Raw genomic sequence first — 26,213 nt, forward strand, 5'->3', positions numbered from 1 at the left:
TATGACACCCACAGGCTTATCTATCCTTGAGGCCATCATGGTTTACTCAATTAACACAATTTGGGGGATCTGTATGACAAGGCAACTATTCACTGGGATTACATATGATATTCTAACTCAAAAGCAATTGGGCTGAGCAGGGGTATCTGTGAGGGAAAAGGGTAAAAAAAGTCGAGATAGTTGCTGTAACCATGTGATTGAAGCCCTGCCCCCTTTTTAAATATGTGTTACACGGTTGTGGACACCCTCTTGACTTTTTTTTTTTTTTATTTCGTCCTGAGGATGCTCCTGGGGCTGAGTTAATGCAATATGAGAAGATAAAATGCAGTTCACCAGTTTATGGTTCGGGGCATCATGCAAACATCTACAAGCTGTACAGTAAGTCGCTCTGCCCCGCCTACGTCAAAGCGCTGGCTGCGTTGATTGGCTCCCGGTGTCCCTAAAAGGCGAAGAGCGGGCGAGGGAACGCGCGAGTGGCTGGTTGCGGCTGGGTCGTTTGTCGGCCTGGGAGGAAACAGTTCGCGGGGATGTCGGGCACCCGAGCGGCTGCGGCAGCTTCCAACGATCGCGCCCCTCGCCCTGCCGCCGGCGCTGGTTTGAAGCGGCTGCGAAGCGAGGCGGGCGGCAACCGCGTGACGGTGGTGCTGGGCGCTCAGTGGGGCGATGAAGGGAAAGGCAAAGTGGTGGATCTTCTGGCCACCGAGGCCGACGTTGTCTGTAGGTGTCAGGTGAGTAAGGGCTGCCCCGGGGCGAGAAACAGCAGCAGCCCGGTTGTCTCCCGTTCTGCTGCACAGCGGCAAGTTGCTGCTGTGGCTTTTAGGATGCCTGCGCAGGTGAAACTTTTAGCCCCTGGAATATTTGCTCATTGTTGTGGATCAAGGTGCAATGAAAAGTAGAGAAGCAAGGGCATATTTAAATATTGGTAATTACAGATTTCTTCCCTGCTCTGATTCTTCTTGTTTCTTCTATCTCATACTTTCTTCCATTTTATTTTAAAATTTCCTCCACGTTAACGTATCCTTCGCCCACCTTCTGCTGTTCAAAATATTAGATTACATATCCCATTGTTTCCAGCTAAATTATCAAGCTGTGAGTTGTAATTGTACATGGGAGAGAAATAGGATGTCAGGTGGGCAGGTGGGTCATAATAAAGGTCAGAGTTTTCTTAAACTTTCTCATAGTTCTTTTTTCCTGTCACTAGATAGTATCAATTTTCTGTTTTATTCTATCCTGGTTGATGTACTGTTTTTGTCCCATACTTTCGTCAATACAATTTTTTTATAATTTTATTAAGCATTACAGTTATACAAATACAAACTACAAAACAGAAAAAATAGAAAGTGCAGAAAGAAAAAAGAAACAGGAAAGAAAAAATAAGAATATAGCAAAGAAAAAGAAAAATATAAAGAAGTAACTTCCCCCTTTGTCACCTTCTCTTAAAATACAACAAACAATCTCTTCATCCCATATCTTATCTCTTATCCATAAACAGATCCTTAACATTTCCTCATTCTGTCCTGGTCAGCAAAGCCCATTAAGGGTTACCAGAGATAACAACATATCTGTTTTAACCTTGATCAAATAAACCCATTTTATATTCCTTCCTTTTACTTTTAACAGTCTTGATCTTTAATTCCTTCAAATAATTCCTAGAGCTTGTTTTCTTTTCATTTTTTCCTTTGTCCCTTCTCACAAAATTCTTCAGAAGTTTAACAGGTCTCTTTTGCTTTTGTAAATCCAATATAAGAAAGTTATCCAAGTCATTCTTTTGGCTTGCCATTTGTATATTTCTTTTAATTATTAAAATATCAGCCGGTTTCCTGTGTGTATCCAGTGTAACATCTTTTTCCATATTGTTCTTGTAGCTTGTCATTTTTAAATCAACTTTCAGATCAGTCTCAGTCTTACTTGTTAAAACTTGTTCCTCTTCCTTAACATCTGAACGGAGTCTATCTATTATGGCAGACACTTCTGAGATTAACTTCTGGGTCCATTGTTCAAAAATATCCTTCAATATGTCCAATATTAAAGTATTTTGCTCCATTTTTTGTTAGTAAGTCAAATGTAAGTATTTTTGTTTTCCTCTTTTTTTCCCCCCCTCTGAGTTGTGTCATTTTTCTGCAACTAACATTTCTGTTGGCCTTTCTTGTTATCTTCATAGCAGCCTTGTGAAGTGTGTTAGTCTGAGAATGTACCATTAGCCTAAGCCTACCTTTTGTATGATATGTACTCCCTTGATTTGAACCAAGTTGATTTATCTTTGTTTTCCCTTTCATCATTTACTTTCTATTTTATTTCTGTTTTGCCTTTTGCTTCTGATGCATGCCTTTCTTACCCATGTCTTGAATGACGCTTCAGTAGAAAGGGAACAAGGCTTTTTAAGACTGGCTACAGACTGAAAACCATCTGGGAAGAGGAGGGGGAAAACAAGCTCTGGGTTATAAATAGAAATAGCTGAGCCTTGGTGACAAGTGACACAAGATCTGGAAGTACAGACAAGCATGATGAACTTACCAAAACTGTGTGTCTGGACAGTGGCACATATGCTGGGGTGTCTGGTGACGGCTGTCTGTAAGAAAGGTTGAAAGTGAGTAGAGGTTTACTAGGGATTGCTTTGGACTCATCAGTTTCATGCTTCTATGTTCTGATATGTTATTTTGAGCCATCTTTGATCACTTATAAAGCGTGTGGGATGTATGGCTCTCTGAGCCTTGGATAGTAAGGATTACATAAGCATAGTCCTGGAGAGATGCTGTTTTCGTTCATCCATACAACGTGCTAAACCAAAACAAAGTAAACTGTACTTTACCTTGGTGTAATTTGTAAACAGTGGCTTATGGCAAGATCTTATATGAACCTATCCTTTTGTGGTTTAACTGTTGAAAACAAACTATGGCTTAGCACAATGTGTGAGCCCAATCTTGGTATAGTCTACCTCACAAGATTGTTGTGAAACTAAAGAGAGGCGATGTATATTGCCCTGAGCAATTTGGAATAATTGTGAAATTAAAAATTAAAGGTAAAGGGAACTGAAGCCTCATACCTTACTGCATAGTTTCTCACATGTTCAGTTGTCATCCCATGCCACTCAAGCAAAAGAGTGCAAAGTACCAACGTTGGCAGGAAGAGAGTGTGTGTATAGAGATTTATTATATAATGCACACATATATGGCAGGCCTTTGAATAAATAAACATGACTATATTTTATCTAGTACCATACTCATTCTGGTTTAAATTAATTATAGGTTCTCATAAAGAACCTGTAATTAATTTAAGCTAAAATTATTTTAATGGATTTTTTGTTTGTTGTTTGTTTTTTTAAAGATCCAAAGCAATTGTTCTGGAATTATTCTAAGGAACTGTATGAATAATCTAGTTCAGTCTTTCACCACACAGCGACATACCCTACAACATACATAAAGCTGGAAAACAATCAGCTTTCCTACCTGTTTTTTTTTAATTCAAACTATATACATGAAATATCTGTTTGCATTCTAGAGATTGGTTCAGAATGTGAAGCTACTGCGTGTGGTGGTGGAGCAGTAGGCACATGGGAAAAGTAGCTGAACCTTTTCTTTTGTGCTTTGGCTGCCATGAAAATTGCTACCAATTCTGTATTTGTAAAGAAAAGTTGTTATAGGAGCACACGACATCTTTAAGTGCAACATTATTAGTAGGATTGTAGTAGCAAAGAAGAGAGCACCTAGCCAACCTTGGATGATCTCAAAAGCTAAACAGGGTCAGACCTGGTTAGTTCTTGGATCAAAGACAGCCATGAAACACCAGGGCTGTAGGCTAGACTGAGTAGTAAGCAGGGGCAACCACATTTCTATTATTGACAAGGGAAAAAAAACTGGCCCCATCTGTGTAAGTCACTAGGAGTCATGCAAGACTTCAGAGAATGTTTACCTTACAGAAAAGAAGGGAAAATTTAATCCTTTGTCCTCGTCTTCTTCCCATTATGGAAGCTGTTTAAAGAAACAAAACCAGAGATGTGAAATACAAAAATGCATTTCATGTACAATCTGTTCTTGGTCTCTGTCTTTTTGGCAGCTGTCTGGAAGAGGGATGGGGAACTTTGAGTAGCAGGAACCATACTTTTTTGTGGGGGGGAGAGCTGAGAGCTATTGTGGGGTGATGATTAAGAAAAATAGGTGGGATTGAGGCACAAATGGGCAAGTGTGGAATTTGGGGGAGGGGAAGGAATTGTTGGTTGTCTACCTTAACATTTTCAGCAAAAAGGATGCCTGTTACAAAATTTATATGATGCAACATTGGGCTTTGGGATTCACTTTTAATTGCATTAAGTCAGGGATGCAAAAGTTATTTCTTTTGAAAAATAGAAGTCTTTGCCAAGCAGGAAGTCAGAAAGAAGCATGAACTCTAAATAAATGCATAACATATTATAATAAAGCATTCTGTTTAATAGTATGCTACTTGAAACGCAAATTATTAACCTAGTAGGTTTGAAAAGTGGTTAACATGATGCCATTTTTAAAAACCTAGAATTCCAATGGAGGGAAACATTTGATGCAAATGAAATTTAATTATGATACAATTGTTTAATGTTGTGTTACATACTATCTCAAATAATTTTAACATTTCAAATAGCTCCAGAAAGAAAAACCAACAGGAGAGAACAGTGTTGAACAAAGTTAAAATTCCTAAATTTTGTAGGGTAACAATATAGACAACCCATAGTCTACAGAGATCATCCAACCTTTTTGGTTCCACATTTCCTTACTGTAGAACTCCAACAATGAGTGCACTTACCTGATAAATCTGATTGATCATAGTTGGGCTTTCTCCTAACTAAGGCTACATGAGGAGGTTGATGTTTTAGGTTTTGTTTGTGGACTTCCAAGGGTCATCTGGTTGGCCAATATGGGAATAGAATGCTGGGCTGATATGGCTCAGATCCTATAATAGTACTATAAATAATTAGTTATTGTAAGCTTTTTAATGATATTCCAGAATCTGCTATCTTAAGCTCACCCTATCCTTATACAGGATGAACCAGAGTAATAAAGGATTGGGAGAGGGATCATGGCAGCGTGGTAGAAGGTATGAAGTGGTAATAATAACACTGATTAAAAAATGGAAACATATGTTTCAACCTATTTCTTTTGTGTTTGGATGCAGAACCCTTAATTTTGTTAGTAAAACTAGAACGACTAAGCACTTTGAATAATGCAACTACATTTTAAACATTCCTATGATGTCCTGCCTTTCTTTCAAGGTCTCAGAGGTTTCTTCTCACTTTAGCCTCACAGTGATTCTTTGTAGTACATCAGCTATAGTGACAGATAATGATTGGCCCTTGTCATCCAGTGAGTTTTGTGACTGAATAGGAATTTATTTCATTGAATTTGTTATGGCTGCCCACTCCAATAGACTCTGGACAGCTTACAAAATCCAATACAGAGTTAAAACAATTAAAAATATAGACAAAACAAGATAGCTTGGACTAAAAACAGCCACAGTAAAACATGACTCAGCAGCCACCCCCCCTCCAAACACATTAACCCCAGGCCTAGGAACAGAGCCAGTTTTTAAGGGCTTTTCAGGACCCCAGGAGAACAGGTACCATCTGTATCTCTGGTGGGGTGCTGCCCCAGAGGGCAAGGGCAGCAACAGAGAAGGCTGGAATCTCAAAAATAATGGATCCCCATACCCCAGTAAATGCCCCAGTTTATTTGAAAACGTGCATTTCACCAGAAAAAAAAATCAAAGGTAAACTGGAGTAATAGAGAACATCCTGAGATGTAGAGGCTGGGAACAACGTCACAACTTTTCTGATTGGAAGTAGGTGTTTTGTGCCTAGCCATGTCCAACAAGGTAGCTATTTTGTAGAAACATCTGCCACATGCTGCCATAACTGCACATGTACCATTTGCAATTCATAAAATGTTGCCCACCTTTTCTCCTAGGACTACAATAATAAATGTAAGTAAGATTATTTGTTTTGCATGCTGCTTTTTAAAAGCCAAGTAAACAGATACAAAATAAAAAGTTAGGACCTAGCATCTGTTAAGCACCTGCTTGCTCTCAGAGAAAAAAATTGTGACATTGCTATTTTAAACTTGGGTTTGGGTACTGATAAAATTGCAGCGGGATCACCCGTATTCCATGAAAAGGTCAAGTTTAAAGTTACCAAACCTCTGTCAGAAAACAAGGTTGGCTTCCCAGGCTCTTGTTTGTGCTGCAAGCACAGGTATGGGATAAATAAATAAAATCTAAATCTATTGTTCTGGGTAACAGGTGAAACGCTCAGTGAAAACTAAGTTCAAATGGCGGTGTTTTATCTTGTTCCTTGTTTTCCTTTCTATGATTTGCAGGTAAATTAACAGCAAAATATGATTACTTTGGCCATTTAGTTCTCTGAGAAAGTAGGAGTCAGCGGAGTGATAATATTGCTATAACTTCAAAAAAGAAATGAAAGCTTTTCGCCAGCAGTTCTGTTAATGTCTTTTAGCCCATGTGCGACTGCTGCTGATGATATGAAAGTATGGTGAAGAAAATAAATATATGCTTTTAAATAAACCCTGAGTATATTCCCAGTATAGTCTTCTGATCTGACTTGCAGGTATAGAAAACACAAAAGGCAGATCTTATGAAATCTGTCTGCATACTAGCGAACAAATCCTTTGGGCCATTTGCTGGCTGATTTAAAACTAGCCATAGCTAAGTTCATGTCCAGGCAGTTTTGCAGGTTTTAACCATTTAAGTTTAACATTGACATTATTGTTTGATCTGCCAACTTCTGCAGGCAAGGACTGTGGAACCTTTTGACACAAAGCAGTCACTATGGACTTCGGTTAAAGATGTTTTCATTGAGATGCATTACACTTTGCTCGAGTAAAATATTAGAGGAAATATTTAATGGGAATTTACTTCTGTCTGAAAAGGTTAATGGTAATACTGTAAGGCCTTGGTCCCATTTGCAGTTTACCAGGACACAGTTATGCCTTGGCAATGCCAGTCTTTCCATGATACTGCTTTCAATCTTGTCCCAGCCCATGCAAGAAATAGCCTTAAATTATCATAAGGTGTACTGTTTTTAAATACAGTGGTACCTCAGGTTACGAACGCCTCTGTTAACGAACTTTTCGGGTTACGACCAGTTCCGGCCGCAAAAATTTACCTCGGTTTGTGAACTCCGCCTCGGGGTACGAGCAGGATACGCGGCCATTTTCCACCCGACACGTGGTCCGCGGCCATTTTCCGCCCCTGACACGTGGTCTGCGGCCATTTTCCGCCCCTGACACGTGGTCCGCGGCTATTTTTCCACCCCTGACACGTGGTCCGTGGCCATTTTCCACCCCTGACACGTGGTCGTAGGGAGGGGGACTCTCTCTCCAAGCAATAGCCGCCTCCCTGTCCTCCTCGCCAGAACGGATTAACGGTAATTACATTGAATCTTATGGGGAAATTTGCTTTGGGTTGTGACCAATTCGGGTTGCAGCCAGAGTCACGGAACGAATTACGTTCGTAAACCGAGGTTCCACTGTACTGTTTTCTCCCTTAAGCCATCATTGTTGTACCACAGCTTCAGGGTGGTAAAATCTGTAATGCTATGTTGCACGTAATCTTGAAGATGATATCAGCTAACCTCTTGTGGGTGTGATCAAAGGTGGGTTTTGAGGTAATATATGGTATGCTTTATTACCATATTAATTTGATGAATTGGCAACAGGTACAGTAAATGCTATTCTGGCATTTTGTGTCAGTTCAAGGATGGATAAATATAATCTTAACTCTGTTGTGGGATAGGCTTTAAGAGAGGAGTAGGAAGAACAAAGATTACATTAGTAATTTTGGGGAGTTTTTTCCAATTTGATCATCTAAAAGTAATCAGAGATTTGCCAGAATAGGATACATTTTCTTGTATTTGTATTTGCTTTTTTTTAACTGAGCTTCAATAAGTGTGCATCCTTAAGAAAACGGGAATCTCAGAACATCTTATTTCCTTACAAGAAACTAATACATAGAACAGGAAGCCACAGTCTGGATGGAACATGGCAAGATAGAACCTCCATGCCAGCAGAAGGAAAAAGACAAGGCTGTATGCTATCTTGTTATTTATTCAATCTATATGTGGAATATATACTGAGGGAAATTAAGTTGGAAGAAGATGGGTATGGTTTTAAAACTGGAGGAAGAAACATCAATGGATCATTGATTTTAGATTATAGTGCTATGCTAACGATACTATGATCGCTAAAAATGTAAACCAATTTGCAAGCTCTAATAATGAAAATCAAGGGGTACTATACCTGTTATTAATAAGACTAAACCAATGACAATAGGTACAGCAACCAGTCTTAGAAGTGACAATAAAGATATAGAGGTGTGATGTGGATACTTTCTATATTTTACAATCGACTATCAATAGTAAAGGAACTAACACTCAAGAAATACATCCAAGACTAGCACTTGATACAGAATCCATGAAAGCCTTGGAAAAGATATTCAAATGCCGTGATATGTCTATACCTACAAAAGATCAGAACTGCGCAGGCAATAGTTTTCCCTGTGATGCTCTATAGTTGCTATAGTTCTCCAAAGTTGGACTTTGAAGAAGCAGGCTAGAAAGAATATTAACACTTTTGAACTTTGATATTGGAGAAGACAGCTGAGAATACAGTTAATAGCCAAGAAAACAAACGAATGGCTCATCGAACAAATTGACCCAGAGTTCTCATTTGGGGCACAAATGACTAGGCTCAAATTATCATATTTTGGATGCGAAGTATGCGAAGACCTAGCCTTCCTGAGAAGTATATAATGCTGGGAAAGGTGGAAGGAAAGAAAAGGACAACCAGCAGTGGAGACAGTGGACTTAATTATAGTGGCAGTGGCAGCAGTGAGAGACCTGAAGGGCTAGGTTGGAAACATCATCCTGGAGAAGGGCTGTCTGGTCACTAAGAGTTGACACTGACTTGATGGCACATTATCAGTCAATCAAAATCTATAGGTGCAGTTCTTATCCTTTTAGAATTAAAAGACATCTAAGAGCTGCTGAGACTTTTCCTGAAACAATATTTTAGAGGTTAAATGTGAGGGGTCTTGCAGGAATTTGACTAAATGGGTTTATGATTGGTTCATTTACTGATCCTAACTTAAGTAAATATGGTAAGGCAATTATGTCCAGGAAATACATGTACTATATTCCAGAGTTGTTAAAGGACAGCCTTGGAAAAATAGAAATCAAGAAGAAAGTCTAGATAATGGCCTTTCTGGCAAAATGGGGAAAAAAAATTTTTGAGCTGTGTATTTCTAAAAAGAATATTCCATTACCCTACTTAATAGCATTACTGTATTTACCTAAGGTGAGACAAGTAGCTCTCAGGAGTAGGCCTACTCAACTCAGTATGGTGCCCTGGTGGAACACTTTCAGATTTCATTTTAACCCTGCTCATAGCCTTTTAATTCTTAAGTTTTTCTTACCTTGTTAGTCCTATGATTTTTTTTTTACTTGTTTTTACTTGAGAGGGGTATTTTCTTTCTGTCATTTATTTATTTGTTTTTATAAGGTCAACTGATGCAACACTGGCTCTGGTGAGCGTGCAAATGAGAAAACAAGCACAATACCTAAAACCAGGCATGTCCTCCATGGCCACTGAGCTTGAACTACTGGAGTTTTATGTGGGCTCCTTATATACATGGGTTTAGCAACAGCAACTCAGATATCAGTGCCATTCCCTTCTTTCTAATTGCTCCCTCCTGCTTCATCCTGCATCCCTCTGCAGCACCTGTTAGTCTGACCTGACCATCATAGACATGGAGGAGAGATGTGGGAGGGAGCACCCCCAGTTCTCTGGGCAGTCCCCCCCCAGTTTCAAACTGTGGACCTCTTCTACCCCAGGCTATTTTTGGAAAGCAGAAGTGCCAGCAACCTGTGCTAGGCTACTTGAAAGAGGGGTAAACCCTTTGGCCCAGGTGCCCACCCACCTTACCCCACCACATGTGAAGGCAACTGATAGGTGGTGGTTTTCCCTGCTGGCAGGTGATGCTTGGGTGGGTAAACAAAACCAGGGGAACACATTGCTTTCCATAATTTATTCTGCACTAAAAGTGTAAAGACACTTTCCCTCACTGAAACTTAGCAGTTGGGGCAACACAATTTACCACAATATATTATTCTTTGCTGGCTCATTATTTACAGTAAATAGCGCATTGATGATTGTTATCTGTGTCCATAGGTCCCGTTAATATCTCTCTCTTTTAAGTGGATAAATTGGACAAAAGCATAGCCAATTTATAAATTTAAATTAACTAAAATATTTACTTCAGTAGGACTAAAGCGTGACTTAGTTTGGATCTAACCTGTAAATTTCATTTTTTAAAATATTTTAAAAGGTATAGAATTTCAGTTCAAATAGGTAAGTTCTTCACCAATACCAATAAATGAAAAATTATTTAAATATTTTATTTTATTTTTGGTAGGGTGGAAATAATGCAGGTCATACTGTGGTTGTTGACGGGAAGGAATACGATTTTCACCTCTTTCCTAGTGGTATAATTAATCCTAAGGCTGTTTCTTTTATTGGTAAGTATAAGTATTCCATTCAGATTTATAAGATCCAAATGTAAATGGATTCTTTACTTTAGCAACTTTTATGCCTTATCCTTTTCAGTACTGAGGAATACATCAGATTTAATTTAAATTAAAGTATAAGACAACTTCTTCATTTTTGTTTCATTTTCAGATTTTGAGGAAAATCTGACCTTTTGTCTGTGCTTTTTCAGTGAAAGACATGAAGAAATGGTTAGTTAAGATTTAGCAAAAGTGACTGAAATATTTTTAATGTTCAGAAGAACTTTGAACAGCTGTTAAAAATCCTACTTTATGTCTAATTTTCATACGTATTTAGTTACATTTTACCATTACAGGAGAAGTTGTCTCTTCTAAGCCAGTTGCCCCAGACCTGGACCCAGGTGATGAACTGTTGGGTGCACTGGTCTCCAGCTGCTGCTGGTAAATGCCAGGTCAGTGTGAAATAAGACTGTGTCCATCTACAATATTCTGGTGGATGAACACATTGATCTGGCATGTATTACTAAGACCTGATTGGGCAATGATGGGGATATAGTCCTATCAAAAATGTTCCCAGCTAGGTTTCAGATCCTGCAGCAACTGCAACACCTTGGTCAGGCAGGAGGGTGGCTATGATAATATGGGAGACCTTCTCAATACAGTAGCAAGGAGAATTCCCCTGGAGGTGGCTGGCTGCAAATGCTTATATGTAGAATTGAACCACAGAGATAGGCTGTGGTTACTGTTGGTGTACCAAATGCCTAGGAGCCTAGCAGCGACCTGCATGAGTTTCTGGATGTCATCTAAAGGCTGCTACTGCAGTTCCTAAGATTGATAGTCTTGGGGGACTTCAGTCTCCATGCCCTGAAAGAGGAATCTATGCAGCTCATAAGTTTATGGCCTCCCTGGCAACCATGGACCTGTCCCAAGTAATCTTGGCTGCAATACCCATGAAGGGCACATGCTAGATATGGTCTTGTGTTTGGAGCAGATGAGACATGATCTGGAGATGAAGGACTGTGATGCACCTGCAGTTGCCATGTCTCACTGCTGGCTTATCTTATACTCAGATTTCCATGCTGTAACCCAAACATTTTTGGGGGCAAGCTAATCCTCTTTGCTGATATCAAGAAGCTGAGAGTAGGTGTTAGTTTAGTTTCCATTAGGAAACTTTCTGTCATAGGAGAGAAGAAGGAGCTCCTGGATAAAGCTGGCTTCAAGGGGGAAGTCTTAGAAAACATCAGACAGAATTCTAGGGAAACCTGGAATGGAGGTTTGGAAAATGGCTGGTGACTAAAATGGAGTAGACAACAAATGGCTGTTGAAGATGGATTGTTAGTTATAGGACAGAGAAAAGTTGGTTGGTAAAATAGACTGGGCAGTGTTTATACTGTTGAAAGCTCATCAGTTTCAGAGTGGTCCAAAGTCCACAAAGCAGTTTACAATCTGGAGAAGTGCACTAAGCACCAGAAGAGGATGAATGGAGCTGAGGGACACCCACTAAACCAATGCAGAAGGTGCCCAGTGGGAATGCCAGAATGTGCCAAAAGATAAGATCAAAGCCTTCCAGCTAAATAAAGGCCAGCTGCCAGATTATCTGAGAGACAGAGAAAAAAACTTTGCCATCAATCTCTGTAAGCCTTTCTTTAGAGAAGGCAGAGACACACAGCAGGGTGAAGCACTATAATATGGAAGAGTTCCTAACTCAGTAATCCATTCCCTAACATCCCAAGTTAAAACTTTAATTAGAAAAGCTGGAAAAGCCCAATCTGTTGCAAATTCTTCTGACATGATGATAGTTGCATTTGCCTAATGCTTATTTTTTTAAAGAGGATATTTGATTTCTTGCTTTTACAGCAAAAGTTTTGCATATACTTTTTAGGTAATGGAGTGGTTATACATTTACCTGGCTTATTTGAAGAAGCTGAAAAAAATGAGAAAAAAGGTTTGTACTTAATATTTTTCCTTTAAAAAGAGAGGGGTTTGTTATAAATAATGGGATTCAACTTTATTTTAAAAGGATATCTTAAAATTCCAAAAGCAGAGAAAACAGATGCCTCCGTAAAAGCTACCTCTGTTATTGTGGACAAGAGGCCAAGTCTGAAGAAAATCAAGAGATCATAGCAAATTACATTTCCTTGAAAAACACTTCCAGTGACTGTAAATGCATCCCTGGTGGTGAGCAGGCTCTGGTCTATGAGGCTGCAATGTTGGACCTCCACATACCACACTTTGAGAATCATTGCTCTAGAGCAGGGTTTTTCAACCTGGGCAACTTGCATGCTGGCTATGGAATTCTGGGAGTTGAAGTCCACACATCGTCAAATTGCCCAGGTCGAGAAACACTGCTGTAGACTGTTCTGTCCTTTAGAGCCAAACCCTTCTAAACTGGTACACATTTCTTCTCCTAGGTTTAAAAGATTGGGAGAAAAGACTCATCATATCAGACAGAGCACATATTGGTAAGTAGTATTCAGGGAAAGAGAACAAATCATAAAACTTTTTCATATTAATTTTATTTGTATTGGGCAGAATTCATATTTTTGTATCATGAACAAATAATTCTTACTTTAATATAGTCAATGTAACAGATGTAAATTAAAAATAAAATCATTTCCATATCATGGGCAATCTCTTTACTTTGAGGTATGATGCTGCTAATAATTACAGCAGTTTAGTTTCTTCATTGTTAGAACATTAAAAGCATAATTGTATGAAACATTTGAAAACCAAACCTTGTTTTGTCTCCCTCAATTCTTCATGTGGCTTTTCCTCTGCTATGCAGTGTTTGATTTTCACCAGGCAGTTGATGGACTTCAAGAAGTGCAGCGTCAAGCACAAGAGGGGAAAAAGTAATTATATATCTTGGTATACTTGAATTCTGCTACTAGATGTGGTGTAAGTCTGGAAAGCATATCAAATGTAGTAGTGCATGTAATGCAATGATTCTGTTACTTTCTTGACTGTTTTTGCTCAAAATATCATTTTACAAGTATGCACGCATGCACAAATGAGTTTTAAATATGCAAGAATCACAGAAGGCATAAGAACATCCTGATCCCTATATGCGTCATGCATATATCTCGAATGGACAATGCTGTATAGAATGGGGGTACCAATAGAAGCTGTACCTCCAAACAGCTGGTATCTGCTCTGAAGAAAATGAATATACATTACAAGCAGTGCATGGTGAGACAGATCAGGTGGTGAGGTTTTTATTGCTGTGGGGGACTTGAATGTTTGAATCAATCCATGTTTGATGTCCGTATTTATTCATCTTGCTGCCTTCTTCCTATCTACACATGAGGCTCCATTATAGAAACTGCATTTTAGAGCGTGGCAGCTTTCTTCATGACATAGCACATCAATAGAAACCTTGCTGTTAACTCTCTGTGAGAATGTTAACACTATGGGCATACTGACTAGTGTAAGTATTAAAGACACTGAATCATATATATTATCTTTCCTGAGGCAAATTAGTGACTTAGCATTACCAACTTGATTCTGTGTGAGAATCTCTTAAGTTTGTTCAGTTACACAGCTGCCACTGCTGAATTAATACTGTGGTATGGTTGCAAAAGCTGGACAATGAACAAAAAGACACCTTTGAATTAGGGATTTAGAGTCTCAAAGTACTTTGGACTGCCAGGATCAGCCTTAGACCATATTAAGGTTGATTATGAAGTGGCATGTGATGTAAGTGGATCACAGACTAGAAAAATCTCCTTTATCACTGAAGTCAGATTACACTGGTGAATATTTAGTGATACAGTCACTAGGAGTCAAACCCTACATGGTGTCAGAACTGTATGTGATGGGGGAAAAAATCAGTTCTGAGTAAAAGTAGATTGCTCATACTCAACTGATTATTGGTAAACTTTTCCAATGTTTGGGAAAAGACTATATACTTACTGACATGCTTTTGTTCCTTCCAGTTGACTGCAGCCATGCCTCTGTACTGGAGGTTATATTTGATAGGTCACTGAGCTGGAAAATGATACCCAGTTAACCTTTTTAGAACCACCCTGAAAAATCTAGCAGTGAAGTAATGACAAGAAGCATCCTCATAGCAACTCTGGCACACAGTTCAGTGTGGAAAAGGCCTTGAACATGCATAGCTTGCTAGTCCAGTTCAATTAATCTGTGTGTGGTAACATAGCTACTGCTGAATTCCCTGAAAGAAAGACATTGCAATCTTTGAGAAGATCAGAACTTCCCAAAGATGGATGACTGAAGTTTGGGGGATGAGCAGTCCAGAGGAAGAATGCCTTGCAAAGGGAACATATCAGTAACATCAAATAAACTGAGGTTGGGAACATAATATTTTGCCAGTTACATTTGTTGTCTACCTGGGCTGCCTTTTGGCTGAGAATCTTCAGAATATGAATGCCTTGGAAGGTAAGGAAGAGAAATGTTTCCATTTGGGTAATTTATTTATTTAAAACATTGTAAAACCACCTTTCTTATAGCCAAAATTCTGTGAGGCTTACCATCCAAAAATAAAACAATATATACAACAATAACACAATAACAATAAAATAAAATAAAAAATAACAAGGACCAGTAAAACTGAAACAGAAAAACCTGGTGCCAGAACCACATTTTTAATTTAGAAGGGATGGCTACATCCCCCTTCCTTGTTTCGGAAACCCCCTTTATTGGCCTCTGCTCTTCAGTTGGTGAGATGAACCCTGACTTAAGGTGGGGTTGGGCCTGAGATGCTGCCACTCTATTGTTTCTTTTAAAGAGAAGAGAGGTAGTTGGTGAACCACAAGAGAAAAAATATGGTTGTTCCAGTTATATCAGCCTTCCCCAAATGTGTTCGATTTCAGCATCCACCTTCCACAAAATAATAATGTTCAATGAGAGTCATTCGTGCAATCCACATGACTTTCTTCTATACAATCATGAAAAAATAGGAACTTTTTTCCCAATTTTGTTTGATTTCTCAAAAGAAAACTCTAATAAAAAGAAGAACTCATGATGAGTCCTAGATCTGAAAAGCCCACATAGGTGAATATTTCTTTCTAATACACACGCCCACACATGCACATCCAGACTATACATTTTAACCAATTCCTATTATAAAACATTTGGAAATATCTATCACTAAATAACTGAATAGCTCAACAGTTGATTCCACTCATTTGTCTTTTGTTGCTAGCATTGGCACAACAAAAAAAGGAATTGGACCAACTTATTCTTCCAAAGCTGCACGAACAGGACTTCGGATTTGCGATCTTCTTTCAGACTTCAATGAATTTTCATCAAGGTATTCTGCTGGACTGCACAGCAAGGAATACCCTTTGGGTGGGAACATTTTTGTATACTCTTAAGACACAGAAGGGAGATATGTGTGAGTGTGCTCTGTGGAGAACTATGAGGATAGTTGTATATATATTATTGAAAATGAGCTAGATTTGGAGAAATATATCACTTCAATTGATTTTGATAAGATAAATTCTGATTATCTTTGCCACTTAAAAAGCTGTTGTTTGAAGCTACAACCTTGTCTTCATTCATATTTGATAGGGAATTTTTTGTTTGTGACTAGGAAGGAAAAGTTCTTGAACAGAAAAATTAAAAACAGTTTAAAACTTCTGTATACAATATATGCTGCTAATTGTTGATATTTTGCAGATTTAAAAATCTGGCTCACCAGTACAAGTCAATGTTTCCTTCTTTAGAAGTTGACATAGAAGGGCAACTAAAAAAACTAAAGGTAAACCTCTAATACTCCCGTGTTGAGACTCTGGGATTTTAACAGAAATAGAATTTCAGTTTCAAGGGAAGAAGTAAAGTAAGAGAAACTGAATTACTGCTTATTTTTTAGAAATTACAAAAGGTATGGCATTGAAAACAGTTTAAAATGCAATCAGATACAAAACACATACAGGTAGTTATTGAGTTATAACAGCAATTGGGACCAGAATTTCCATTGCTAAGTGATGCAATTGTAAAGTGCGATCTCACATGACTGCATCACTTAGCGACAGCAATCCCAGCACTCCCGTTTGCTGTTGTTAACATCCCACTGGTCATTAGGTGAGGACTCACCCTGATCCAAGCCATTCCTGGCTTGGTACCTCCTAGCCCTGAGCCTCTGTAAGGTAAGGGACTGCCTCCTCTGCCACCTCTTCAACTCCCCCCACCCACCTATCTCCTCCCCATCTCTGCCCTTTCAGCTGCCCTGCACAGTGGCACTCCTCAGCAGTGACGGCGCTGGAGCTAAATAGAAGCCCAGGGCCTTCAGCAGTCTCAGCTGGCCACCACTGCCCCCGGGCCTCTACTTCAGCCCCTGTGCTGCTGCTGCCGAGGAGTGCTGCCTCAAGCCCTGTGCCATGGCCAGCCATCCCAGCACAAAGCCCCAGCCACCCCCGCTGCCCTGTGCACTGCAGACCCTGCCATGCCCAGCTGACCTACCATTTTCCTCCCACTGCTGACGAGGTGGACCTGGCCTACACAAGGCAGCTGCTGGCCACACCAGGCCTTCTTCCCAAGGCTGCGCACATCATTCTCGCAATGCTTCAGAAGGCTTCTGAGGCCTTCTGAAACCTCGTGAGAAGGCCACACCCACCATTCTTGTGATGCTTCAGAAGGCCTCAGCAGCTTTCCAAAGGGTTTCTGAAGGATTGCAAGAAGGGCTATTTCAAGAACGCCACATGCTATCTGGAGAATGGCGAGTGGCCTCAGGAAGGTTTGGCACAGCCAGCAGCTGCCTTGCATAGGGCCAGGCTGGGTGTACCTCGTCAGCAGTGAGAGGAAGACGGCTAAGGTCAGCTGGGTACAGCAGGGCCTATGGAGCCCAGGGCGGTGGAAGAGGCGGGAGCTTGGCGCTGTGGCGGCTGGCCACAGTGTTGGGCTTGAATCAGCATTCCTTGGCCGTAGCACTGGAGCTGAAGTAGAAGCCCAGGGGTGGTGGCAGCTGGCTGAGACTGCTGACAGCCCTGGGCCTCCACTTCAGCTCTGGTGCAGGGCGGCCAAAAGGGCAGAGATGGGGGGGAAGATGTGTGGAGGGAGTTGAAGTGTGGGCAAGCACAAATTTTGACTGCAGGGACTGGGTTTAAGTACCATTCGTTCAGCCTCGCCGTAACTTTGGTCACTGAATGAATAGTCATTAAGTGAGGACTACCTGTAATTGGAAATTCAGTATACTACTTTGCATTTACCTAAGGACATTTTAATTTTTATATAGTATCAATGATATCTCCCACTGCAGTACCCTAGCAAAAGGTTTTGTTGTCAAATGGGTGGGACCATTTTGTCTAAAAAACGTTGATAGTTGTCTGAGAAACTTCTGTGTACATGTATACAAGCCTGCACACACACAAATATGCACATAAAATGGAATTGAGCAAAAAATGTTATTTTTAAAACTTGCATGTTGCCCTTAAAAATCATGTTTTCTCAGAATGTCTTACAACAGATTCAAATCAAACAAACCCCTAAACCAGTTAAAATATACAAGTATTAATGCAAATACATACCATTAAAACAAAAAAGCAGCAGCCTGAAAAGAAGTTTCTAAAAAGAGGGTTCTGCTTTTTAACACCTTGAGATTAAAAGCCTGGAAAAATAGAACTGTATTTATTTGTCACTGAAAAAATAAAGTCAGTATCAGGTGTATTTCATAGCATCTCAGCATAAGAGGACAGAGCAAGGCTTCTGAAGCTGATTTCAAGATATGGATAGGAACATACAGGAATTTCGTTCAGATATTGTCATACCTAGCCTTGAAGGGCTTAATAGGTTAATACCAGCACTTTGAACTTGGTCAGGAAATGAACTGGGAATTAGTAAAGATCGTATAAGGCTGGTATAATATGTTCATGATGTCCAGTCCCATTCAGTACTCTTTTTGTAGTATTTTGTACCATCTGAAGTTTGTGGACCAATTTCAAGAGTAGTCTCACCAACAATGCACTGTAGTGATCTAAAATGAGAAGAGGGTATGTAAGGATCCAAGCAGAGCCTAAGCGTCATGCCTCCTCAAGCTGATAAAAGGGGCTTCTTAGCAGAGGATGCTGGTACTTCAGTAACACATGGGTGGATTTAGAAGCACTTCAAACTGAAACTTGATCTTTTGGGGGGAGTACAATTCTTTACTGAACAGGTTCAACACCGCTTACCTGGACTGGTAAATCATCCTTTAACAGGATATCTGTCTTGTTTAGAGAGATTAATTTAGAGGATTGTCATCTAGTCCATTACTGTGGCCAGATATTTATTCAGCACTTCTGCTGTCTAGCCTGGATCTGATAAAAAGGGGAGTTTGAGTTATGTATTATCAGCATACTTATGACACTTCACTCTTAATCTCTGAATACTCTCACTCAGCAGTCATACAGATGTAAAAAAGATAAAATTGAGTCTTGCAGAACTTCACAGCTTAGATGCCATGGAGCAGAAATCCCTCATCATGACCTTCTGGACATGCTAATCCAGGTACAAGCAGAACCATTGCAAAGCTGCTCCACCCACACCAAGCTTGGATTATCTTTCCAGGAGAATGCCATGACATGATGATGATGATGATGATAGCTTCTGAGCTGTCCAAGAGACTGCACACCCTTTATTTCTCCCCCAACAAAAATCATCCCACAATGTGGCCAAAGCAATTTTAAGGCCAAAATCAGACCTAAAGCCCAGCTGAAATTATTGTAGCCACTACTTGCTTAAGCACCTTGCCCAGGAAAGAGATGACCACTGGCCTACGGTTCTTCTGGGTCCAGTGCTTTCTTTTCCAAGATTAGGGTCATTAGTGTCATTATGACTGGAACAATTCCTTCACCTAAAGAAGAATTTATAACCTCTTGGATTCAACTGAACATTTATGTCCTCCTATATGCAATTAGCTATGAGGGATAACTGTTTGACTATGAATTGGTCAAACTTTTCCAAGCACCTTATTCAGATCCTTAAGCACCCAAAGTCATCCTAAAGAATCTGACAAGACAACGTTCTTTATTCTTCTGCAGACTAAACTGGCAAAATTTCAGAATCTGTCATGAGAAATATAATCAACCTTATCTTTAAAGCATCTAGCCAGCATGTCACAGCTAGCTATTTGTCTGTATAAATTCTTCAGCCCCAATTGCCTAGAAATTGTGATTTTCTGGTTTGGCTTCTGATATGCTTCTGTTTTTAACTTTCAGCCAGTATAGGAGAAATATTCAAGTAACTGTTTATGTATATGGACTGTTGCAGGGATATGCTGAAACAATAAGACCAATGGTCCAAGATGGAGTTTATTTTATGTATGAAGCACTGCATGGCTCTCCGAAGAAAATTCTTGTGGAGGGTGCCAATGCAGCACTGCTTGACATTGACTTTGGTATGTAACCTGGTAAAATGTATGATTGTCTAGCTATATAGAAATCTATGTAATAAATTCTCCTGTCTCTGCATATAGATGTGAGAAAGGTTAGATTATTATTTCATAAGTAAGATGTATAATGGTGAGGAATAATACTGCATACTGATCAGAAACAATGCATGTCTTCCCTGAAGCCTGACAGGCCACTGGGAGAAATGGTGGCTAGATTAGACTTTTCATACACTTTTAAATATGCATGCATTTGCATGATCATGCAACAAGTCTTTGTCATGCTGAGAGTAACTGAAATTGATGAGACCCTGTTGATTTCAATGGGCATACTACAACCATGACTTAATTTGGATCCAGCCATGTCATCAGTATACTGAAGGGTATCTTATTTAGGGGCCAATGTGAGAGAATATACGACCTCTTTTAGAATGCAAGTGAGTAAGGATTAGCAGTAGAGTTTCAAGGAGGAATTTGTTTTGTGCTGTAGAGACATGTTTTCTTCTCAGTTGGCTTATTAAACCACCTGTTTAATTTGTCTCATTCTGGAACAGAAGGTACAGTATCTTTTTACAAGCATACAGGTAGTCCCCACTTAACAAAAGTAATTGGGACCGGCAACTCTATTGCTAAGCGTGACAGTGTTGAATTATGGCAGCAGTTGTGGCAGTTCTGGTTTCCATTAAGCGAATCCCGCATGGTCATTAAGCACGACGTCACATGATCACCATTTGTGACCTCTTGCTGGCTTCCCCATTGACTTTGCTTGTCAGAAGCCGGCAGTGAAGCCCACAAATGGCGATCATGTGACTGCAGGATGCTGCAACTGTCATAATTGCCAGCTGGTTGCCAAGCACTCAAATCATGATCACGTGACTGTGGGGATGCTGCGATGGCCGCAACTACAAAGACTGGTTGTAAGTCTCCTCGCTGAGCACTGTCATAACTTTGAATGGTCACTGAATGAGTGGTGGTTAAGTGAGAATCACCTGTATATGAATGTTAAATGTAACAATATTTAATAGTATAGAAGAGCAATAGTGTACTTGATAAACCACCTGTGCTATGCAGGTTTCTCCAACACATGTTCATGTGATCCCCTGATCTTTAAAGTTCCTTTAAGAAACTGACATGTTGAATGGCTGTTTGAAATGAAGTGCATTCTTTTTTTTTTTTAAGCACAATGTATCTAATTTTTGTTTTTTGCTAGGCACATATCCTTTTGTGACATCATCAAACTGCACTGTGGGTGGTGTATGCACTGGGCTGGGTATTCCTCCTCAGTATATTGGAGAGGTGTATGGGGTAGTAAAAGCCTACACAACAAGAGTGGGAATTGGAGCCTTTCCAACTGAACAAATAAATGTAAGTTTATTATTATCATGAAAACCATACAAAAAAACTTAACAGGATAATATGTTGTAATGGTCCCCTGCTAATACATGCAAGCTACAGTTAGGCCAATCTCAAGCTTCATTATAAAACAGAAAATGTGCTGATGATATAACTTGCTCTCCCAATTGTCTTAATTTTCTTTAAAGTGTGATTCCCCCACCACTACTACAGCTCCATTCTATAGCATGCTTTCAAATGCCTTTGTTGCCAGAGGCATCCTGATCTGAATCTAATTTAAAAATCATGTCAGCATCATATGAACTACCTGATTCTCTCAATTTAGAGTTCTTAGTTTGCTTAAATTATTTTTACTGTAGCTTGTAAAAGCCAATGGGGTAGTGGGCAAAGTAGTAGAATAGGGCAAAATAATCCAGAGTCTTGTGGAGCATAGGTGGCATACAAATTTAATAAATAAATAGACTATTGGGGGAAATGAGCTTCATAAAGAACTACACCAAAATTTTATGCTTAAGATTGATTTAAAAATACAGATAGTCTAAATTCAAAGTATGATTTGGAAAACTGAATGAGGACTGGATTTTGCATTCTCTCCTGCTTTCTTAGGTAGCTTTCCTTCACGTATACATTAAGTGCTTTGATGTCTATATATGTAAATGCTGTAATCTGTAGTTATTGCCCTCCCTTCAATCATGATTTGGAATGAGTTTCTGAGTCTGATTTCAGGGACAAACACCAACCATAATTTGCCAGCTTGGATCTTGAATCCAACCCTGGCTAATGCTAAAGGAAATGGAGGGGGGAAAAAAAGCTTTTGGAGGGTTTGGAGAATTTCTGACTCAGTGTCCCATGTTGAACATCCCTTGTTTTCTAAATGATTTTTTTTAATGGGTATTTTTGACATGACAATAGATCAGTTGCTAGTGGCTTTTGACACTTAGCTATGACCAATGTTGCAATCTCATGGATATCTTTGCTTCTGGTAGGAAATTGGAGACCTTTTACAATCACGAGGTCATGAATGGGGTGTGACCACAGGCAGGAAAAGACGTTGTGGTTGGCTAGATCTTGTCATTTTGAGATATGCTCATATGATCAACGGATTTACTGCGTAAGCATCACAGATTTTGAGCTACACTTGGAACTCATAACTTTGGAGTACAAATATGTAGGTAATGTTACAATTAGTCTAGCGAAGTTATATTTTCTATTTTGATAAGAAACAGTAGCACCTTATCCCAAAGAAAGCAATATTTCTCTAGAGTAGGGCTTAAACTTCTTGTGTCAATAGCACTGTAGTATAAATGCTCATTTCAGGAGCTGTAAAGCAGAAAGAAGCAGGAAATAGAAGGTGGTGTTGCATACTTCCTATTTCTGCCTAAGCATAAAGTTTTGCATCAATGCTTGGTCTTGCAATCTGAAAAATATGGGGATACACAATATTTATTTTAAATTCTGATTGATAGGGAATGGTGATTAGCATTAAATAAAATTAATGGAGGTAAAGACAGGCCAAGTGATATCTGCACTATTAATTGCTCTGAAGATAGATTCCTAATTGACTCTTGAAACTTAAAAAAATTAGTTTGATATCGGTGGATTGTTCATACTTTAAAATACTATAACCACCCACACTGTGTTCAAGTTTTTGAAATACATTTAATTCTTAAGTGCCATACCTACAGTAAGTTCTCATCATGTGTATGCAGCTAAAAAATTCATATTTATTGTGTGATACATAGCTGTGTCTTTAAAGTGCTTCTTAACATGTATATTAATTTAAACTGCATGTGGCTTGTAGCATTTTTTTTCCCTGTGATTATATATATATTCATGCTATTGGGATATCCCATAAGCATAAAAACAGGTAGAAGGGATTCAAGGAGGTGTTGATTGAGACTTATATTCATCTGATATTTTCTGGGCAGTCTGGCATTGACAAAACTGGATATTCTGGATGTCCTTGATGAAATCAGAATTGGTGTGGCTTATAGACTAGATGGGAAAAGAATTCCATACTTTCCAGGTATGTTATTAACTGCTTGAATGTGTAACTTTGAACTAGGTTGAAAAGTTTAACTAAGTCCGGAGTCCCCATAACACCTGGAGACAAACAGATGAAGATTCTCCTGCCCACCTCCACCTCCTTTCCAATTTTCTTGCATCCTTTGGGGAGGATAAAGAAAACTTTTAAACAAAGCACAAGGCTGCAACCCCTCAACAGTTTTAGTTTCCAAGAATGCCTAAGAGCTCATGCCAGAGGCTGGGGCTGGACTTCATAGCATGCCAGTTTTCCTTTTTTAAAAAAATTAAGAATCTGAAAGACATTTTAAAGGACATGTGACACAGGGACCTGGCAATTTTCAAAGGAAAGGTTTGTACATGGGCATTTTGACACCTTTGTGCACCACATCTATACACATTCTGTAATAGTTAATAGTTAAGAGCGGGGAGGATCAGGTCTTCTCCCCCTCCCTTTTAACTGCTAACTATTACAGAACTTATATATACCCAGTAGCATTGCCACTTCTGCCAGCCAGCCTACAAGCAGACTTTATATAAGTAAAATTAGTGCCAATCATTTTCTCCATTATTTCACCAAGGATATCTCCAGACAGATAGATCCTATCACTCCAAATACATTGTGCAAATATTCCATCTTCCTGAACTCAAGAAAATGACACCTAAATGTTGTGAATAAAGCAGGGTGATTGTTCAATAAAGACCTCACCTGGTTATTTTATGCAGCCTCATTTATTCTAAAAGCAAAGGTTGCCTATTTTGTGAAAAAAGAGCTCCTTTTTAGGCCAAATCAAAGGTCACCAAAAGAGTGCAAGCTTCCAAGATCAGGTTAAAGGTTTGTCAGTTATGTTTTTAAATATAAATGCTAAATAATGATAAAATAATTATTCTTATGAGCTGAATAGTTGTCTTTTCACTTTTGAAGCTAATCAGGAAATATTGCAGAAAGTAGAAGTGGAATATGAAACAATGCCAGGATGGAAGACTGACACAACTAGTGCCAGAAAATGGGAGGACCTTCCATCTAAGGCACAAAATTACATTAGATTTGTAGAAAACCATGTTGGTGTGTCAGGTATGTATTTTCTTCATTACTGCTCTAACAGGGTGTGCTATATGTTTAAGCTGTGCATGGAAGGGTTCTTGTCAATGGGACAGAGAAGCAGCTTTCTGGGGATTTAGACTGATCAGGGGTCCTAAGTAATTCCTATTGCTGAAAGTAAAATTGTGTATTTCAAGACTAGAATCCTCATCATGCCTATGTGAACCTGGTATATGGTGGATTTCTTGCTCTGCAGGTACTCCAAAGGGTGCTGGTGACTGCATATGGTCCATAACTGATAATCACCATATTGATGGTATTCGTTAGAGGAGACTTGCTGACTTAGATGATACCACTGCTAATACTGCAGTGCCTAAGGATTATATAATGTGGTTCTCCATAGTATTTGAACAGCAACAGTGAAACAGATTAAGTTGTCATATATTTAAAAAATAGTGTATGAACCACACTAAATTTTGTTTGCTGTTCCTGCCAGAAAGCAACCAACTTTTATTGCATAGCTGCCTTAAAGCTAATTGCTTTTGAAGCTGGCTTCTTGAATCCACCTTCTAGGATTATAGCCTAAAATATATTTCATTATGTTGTTTATTCACCGAGTAATAGTTCTAATTATTTCTTTTTTTTTTCTCTACAGTTAAATGGGTTGGAGTTGGAAAATCAAGAGAATCAATGATCCAGCTCTTTTAAGGGCCCAAAGAAGGGCTACGATGAGCAAGGGTTCACCTGATCTTTTCTGCTCCCAAATTAAGATGCTTTTGAAATCAAAATAACTTTCCTAGATTATGATTAAGAAACACATATTTTATCTTATTTTCAAATATTAAGTTGACTTGGGAACTACATAATAATTGGAGTGAATTGGTAGAGGAGAATCTTAAGGTAACTTTCTAAAAGTGTCAAACCCATATGGAATTATTTTTCCAAACTGCCATCAATAACAAACTTTCTACCACAAGGCTGTAAGCAGGATGTTCCCATTCCTGTGTCAGGAAGCAATGAGACTATGTATCATTTAAAACGAGGCTGCCTAATGGTGCACTGAAAAGATAAGCAACTTCTTTTAAGTCCGGGATTCAAAGTAGAATTATCCTGGAGTCTGTATTTCCTTATAAATAAGCATTCTTCAGATACCAAAACAGAAAGGGAAGCAAAAGAGGTTATGTCATAGAAAAGGAAGCAAGCCAGTACCTGAAGTCATTTGTTGGCAGTGAATCAGACTGGATACAGCTGTCAGAACTTAGGATATAGAGATTCCCTTCATTCATATATTTTCCAGTAGGTGTTCCACATGAAGCGCTCAGAAATTCTGTTCTTTCAGTCCTTTGTATGTTAGCCAAGAAAACAAAGAAGAGGCAAGTAAACGAAGAAACGTACAGCAGATTTTGAAAATGCATTTTAAAAGATCATACCAACACAATATCTTGCAGTACATCTCTGTGAAGATACTATCTGTAACTTCACTTTTTTAGTATGCTCTCAGGTCATATTCTTCTCTCACTGTTGCTTACCACTGCTCACTTGAGCTTCAGCAGAACGTAAGATTTCTCTGTTGCTCTTCGGAGAGTAAGAAATTCAGAATGTTAGTGACATGTTCTCTTACACAATTTGGGAATCATTGGGAATACACAATTTGGGAAGGTCATAAATACGAGGATTGGTTGCAAAGTTACTTTTTCATCACCCTCGTAATTGCAGACAGTTGCTGTATGAGGCATTCGCTAAACAAGGGCTACCTATATTTTTGCTGTCTAAGAAGCTTTCGCTAACATTTTTTGTACACATGGAAGCACTGGATGAACATGCTCAAGTGGGATAAGGGGCAATGTATTTCAAGCAAAGGTAACATGCTTGTAAAGACTACTAAGACCTTTATTTTTTTTTCCTTTGGGATCTCAAACTATATGAAGATA

At 39.1% G+C, this 26,213-nt stretch overlaps 1 protein-coding gene across 2 annotated transcripts; it reads left to right on the forward strand.

Annotated features, from left to right (window-relative positions):
- The first annotated feature begins 473 nt into the window (after positions 1 to 473).
- ADSS1 (adenylosuccinate synthase 1) lies at positions 474 to 26,194 on the forward strand. 2 transcript variants are annotated; one of them, XM_088149767.1, is made up of 13 exons: positions 474 to 728; positions 10,450 to 10,552; positions 12,423 to 12,485; positions 12,952 to 13,002; positions 13,326 to 13,392; positions 15,705 to 15,812; positions 16,181 to 16,262; positions 19,748 to 19,874; positions 21,076 to 21,230; positions 22,205 to 22,329; positions 23,147 to 23,244; positions 24,166 to 24,315; positions 24,938 to 26,194. In XM_088149767.1, the coding sequence occupies exons 1-13, from the start codon at positions 528 to 530 to the stop codon at positions 24,988 to 24,990; spliced, it is 1,383 nt and encodes a 460-aa protein (XP_088005893.1). In that variant the 5' UTR covers positions 474 to 527; the 3' UTR covers positions 24,991 to 26,194. The 2 variants fall into 2 exon arrangements, with proteins under 2 accessions (XP_088005893.1, XP_088005894.1); XM_088149768.1 differs by lacking the exons at positions 474 to 728; positions 10,450 to 10,552 and having other exon boundaries at positions 13,326 to 13,408.
- The last annotated feature ends 19 nt before the right edge of the window (positions 26,195 to 26,213 follow it).

This window comes from Python bivittatus, unplaced genomic scaffold, assembly GCF_059951505.1.
Source record: "Python bivittatus isolate LINGU-HERP-01145 unplaced genomic scaffold, Pbiv_v1 ctg000580_np1212, whole genome shotgun sequence".
In the NCBI taxonomy this organism is placed as follows: Eukaryota; Metazoa; Chordata; class Lepidosauria; order Squamata; family Pythonidae; genus Python; species Python bivittatus.